This window comes from Sceloporus undulatus, chromosome 1 (genome assembly GCF_019175285.1).
Source record: "Sceloporus undulatus isolate JIND9_A2432 ecotype Alabama chromosome 1, SceUnd_v1.1, whole genome shotgun sequence".
NCBI lineage: Eukaryota > Metazoa > Chordata > Lepidosauria > Squamata > Phrynosomatidae > Sceloporus > Sceloporus undulatus.
In genome coordinates, this window is record NC_056522.1 from 88458312 (window position 1) to 88462277 (window position 3966).

General features: G+C 40.5%; 1 protein-coding gene across 2 annotated transcripts in view; it reads left to right on the top strand.

Annotated features, from left to right (window-relative positions):
- Positions 1–2270, top strand: part of LOC121931431 (pancreatic secretory granule membrane major glycoprotein GP2-like) — a 23624-nt gene extending 21354 nt beyond the window's left edge. The window contains exon 9 of one of the 2 annotated variants that reach the window (XM_042469219.1): positions 1861–2270. In XM_042469219.1, the coding sequence (XP_042325153.1) occupies positions 1861–2036 (176 nt within the window). In that variant the 3' untranslated portion in view covers positions 2037–2270. The remainder of the gene's footprint in view (positions 1–1860) is intronic. The other variant, XM_042469305.1, reaches the window with a different exon arrangement.
- The last annotated feature ends 1696 nt before the right edge of the window (positions 2271–3966 follow it).

A 3966-nucleotide genomic window follows, 5' to 3' on the forward strand; every position in this document is an offset into this window, starting at 1 on the left:
GATGTGGCCCTACAACAAATATGATGCTTCTGTTCAGAATTCTAATATCTGAGTTCCATTGGAACACAGTCCCACCCCTAGTTTTCCTTTTCTACTCCAATGCTTATTCAACATTTTGTAACCATGGGTGAAACAAAACCAGTATCTCTTCAGCATTTGTTGGTTGGAACTCAGTTTTCATTGTACTGTATAGTTTGGGTTACCAATTCCCTTCTGATGAGTCTATGGGGTGGGTGTGGATGAGTGGTGTTGAACATGGATTGGGCCATCCTTGAAAACCTTAAATTACTTCATCAGTATCTGTGGGCAACTTTCCATCTCTCATAACTTTTAAAAATAGCTTCTCAATGTATACAAGTTACTTTTTTCTGAATATTTCTATTTTTCCTTCAACCTCCTCTCCCGTCCACTCCATCTCTCTCTCTTTCTCTCTTTTGCATGTGCATTTCACCACAAACCTGAAACCATTTCATTCATAAATGGAAAGTTATATGGATGTGATTACAAAAATTTCATGTTTCAGGAATCAGCATACCCCATACCTTCACTTTTCCCCCCTTTCTAAATGAGATTTGTTTTCCAAAGTCTTGTCTATCATTGTTGCCTTTTTGGAACCAATTTCAGTTTGTCCACATCCTTAAGTCTGGTGCCCAGAACTAAGTGCAATGCCCACCAATAATTATTAAACGAAGGTGCCATTTTCTTAATGGATTAAAAAACCCTAAGTATAAGCAAATGAGAAGATGTTCACTGTCCGTTCTCACTAAAACAAAACCCTTGGTGGGAAGTTATCAAATGCACTGTCTAATAGTATGAAGAAAAAGCACAGACTTTACATCAAGAAGTTATTGGAGCTGAATTTCTGCCATTTCTGAGCAATGACCATATTGGATAAGATTCATGAGGCTGAAGTCCACCTTTGAAAAGACCATAGATTTTTCATCCCCCCTTTTTTCTTACATGCATATCTCTGCAGATTCCAGATTCAAGGGTATCTCAGTGACTTAGTACCTGAACAGACAGGCCAAAATAAAGCTGCTTCGGGTCATTTGAGGTATTTTATTTAAATGCTGCATGTGTCCTAAGAGGCTGGAAGTTTCACCAAAGCCATGCTCCAATCCTAAGGACTGGAGTGCAGCTTTGGTGCAGCTTCTGGCCTCTTAAGATGTGTGTGTCATTTAAACAGCATACCTTCAAAGTGACTTAAAGCAGCTTTATTTTGCTCTGTCTGTTCAGGGCCTTAGGCCCGATCCAGACAGGCCTATAGTGCGCCCTCGTCACGTGCTAGGGGTTGGCTGAGGGCGCACTGCCCATATGTGTCTCACCCCTAGCATGTGACGAGGGCGTCAAAATGGCAGCACCTTGTACAGATGGGCACCGCCATTTTGATGCAACAGATGCCTAGAACCATAATGATGTCTTGAGTGCGCAATTGGCGCACTGCGGCATCATTATGGCGCTGCAAAAAGAACCCGCGTTTTGTGAGGGAGCCACACAGTTTTTCCACTGTGGTTTCCTCATGGAGCAAAACAAGGCACGGGAAGACCACCCTTTTTGGGCGGGCTCTACCTCGCCTTAGTTAGACTGGAAACAGCATCTGATGGTGATGCCGAAGCAGCCAAGTAGAATATGTTGGACTAAAATGGATGATCAATGGTCTAACTGATGTAGCTCCATGCTTTTGTTATGAGTGTTTAAGACCAATATATTCACCTTCTCTGCCATCTGTCCAAGTGAAATTAATCTTTCTGCTTTGTTAAGATAACATGTGCAGTAAATATAATTCAGTTTTGATTCTTTAAAGTTAGATTCATTGGTAAAGTGTTCACTTTTTCTGAAAACTGCTATCCTCTCTTTCAGATAAAGGAAGATTTTCACCACTAGAAATGTTGGTCCTTGGTGGGCTTCTACTGGCTGTTTTAGTGATTACAGGAGTTCTGGGAAACCATTTGCTTCATTCAAGAAGGACATACCCTGCTATGCAAGCACAGCTGACAATGTCCCGTTTCCACCATTCTGAAATACCACAACATTGAACAGTTACCCAATAGTATCACAGAATCAACCCACATTCCAGCAACTGAATTGTATTGTACTTTATAAACATTAATTTGCATAGGTTTGTATTTTTTTCTTCATTTTCATCTCACAGGCCTAGGTTAGTAAGGATATTTATCACCATTTGTAAATCAAGCTTACCAAAAGTGAGATGGAAGACTAAATAATAAATTTAAGTGATCCTATAATACGTTGTTGAGTAGGGCCATGTGTGATCTGAACAGTGTTTTTATGTACAAAAAAGGACATACATCTGAAGAAGTTTAGACGTGTGATTTTGCTTCAGATTACACATCTGGAAAGCATTCTTTCCCTACAAAAGCGTGTTGAGTAAAAAAATTGTCATGATACTTGAAGTAGCCCTATTGCACTTCTGTGATAAAGATGATGAAGCTTTTTTTTTCTAAAATAAAGGTCTATTTTCTAACAGAATTTGCTTCCAAAGAAATAATCAAGTGATTTTTTTTAAAAAAGTGTGAAAACCTAAACAATTGAAGGATATGGTTCAGTGTTTATATATTGTGTTCACAAATAGGGCTCTTCAAGGTAAGCTCAAGACATTTTGCAGCTTGATGTGGAACAACAAATGGTGCCCTCACCTGCTCAGATCAAGCTGCACATTACCTAAAGGTGTACATGTCATTGGTACCTGAGGTGGAAAATCTTCATTTTCACTTGGAGTCACTCTGTGCATTTTAAAAACTTTTAGCTTGTAAGGTCCAACAGAGAGTTAGTGCATGGAAGAGTAATTACTTTTATCTATAAGTGTCACATTTATTAAAAATATGCTGTACAGTGGTGCCTCGGGTTACGAAATTAATTCGTTCCGCGGCTAATTTCGTAACCCGAAAAACCTTCGTAAGCCGAATTGCCATAGGCGCTAATGGGGAAAAAAGCCGCGGCTCTGCCGCGGCTCCATTTAAAACAGCGCCGGAGTTTTTTCATAACCCGAAAAAACTTTCGTAACCCGAAACAATAAATCCCTATGGGATTTATTCGTATCCCGAAAAATTCGTAACCTGGGTATTTCGTATCCCGAGGTACCACTGTATTTTAAAATGTTACATAAGGACTTCAAAAGATGGCACATGTACTGAACAAAGTTTTGAATCTACAGTATCCATGGTGTAGTGGTTTCTGCATAGGACTACAACTCTGGAGACCAAATCCCCACTCAAGCATAAAAACCCACAGGGTGACCTTGGGCAAGTCACACTCTCTCAGCCTCAGAGGATGGCAATGCCAACCTCCCTCTGAAGAAACATGCCAAGAAAACCATATGATAGGTTCATCTTAGGGTAGCCATAAATCAAAATCGATTTGGAGGAACACATCATCATCAACAACAACATCTGAAACTACTGGAATAAAATGCTTCTCATATTTTATGCTTGAGCAGATATGACCTTGTTTGAAAAATCAAACTACTACAGTGTTTCTCAAATAGTGGGGCGGGCCCCCCAGGGGGGGGCGCGAGGCTCTGTTATGCAGAGGTGTACTTATAACAATTTTATAGACAAATGATACTATTTACAGTCGCATGGGGCACGCAAAATGTTTTCTTCTTCCTGGGGGGGGCATGACAGAAAATTGAGAAGCACTGAACTACTATATGAAATTATGTGCCTGGAAAACAGGACTTGGTGTGGTTGCTCCCACCCCAGCATCCAATCCTGCCACAAGCATACTGGGGTTTTTTGATCTTACTGACATGGTGTGAATAGATTTCCTTCTCTCTCTGGAAAGGGTGGGAAAGGGTGCATTTCAGTCCATGTCATCATTCCTGGGAATGCTCAGGATAGGAAAGGAATCAAGAAAAGGAAGCTAGATGGGGAATTTACCCTAGCTGTTTCCAAAGCTTCTGTACATTTCAAGTGAACGTTCTTCTGTACTGGGTGCAAAACGTTG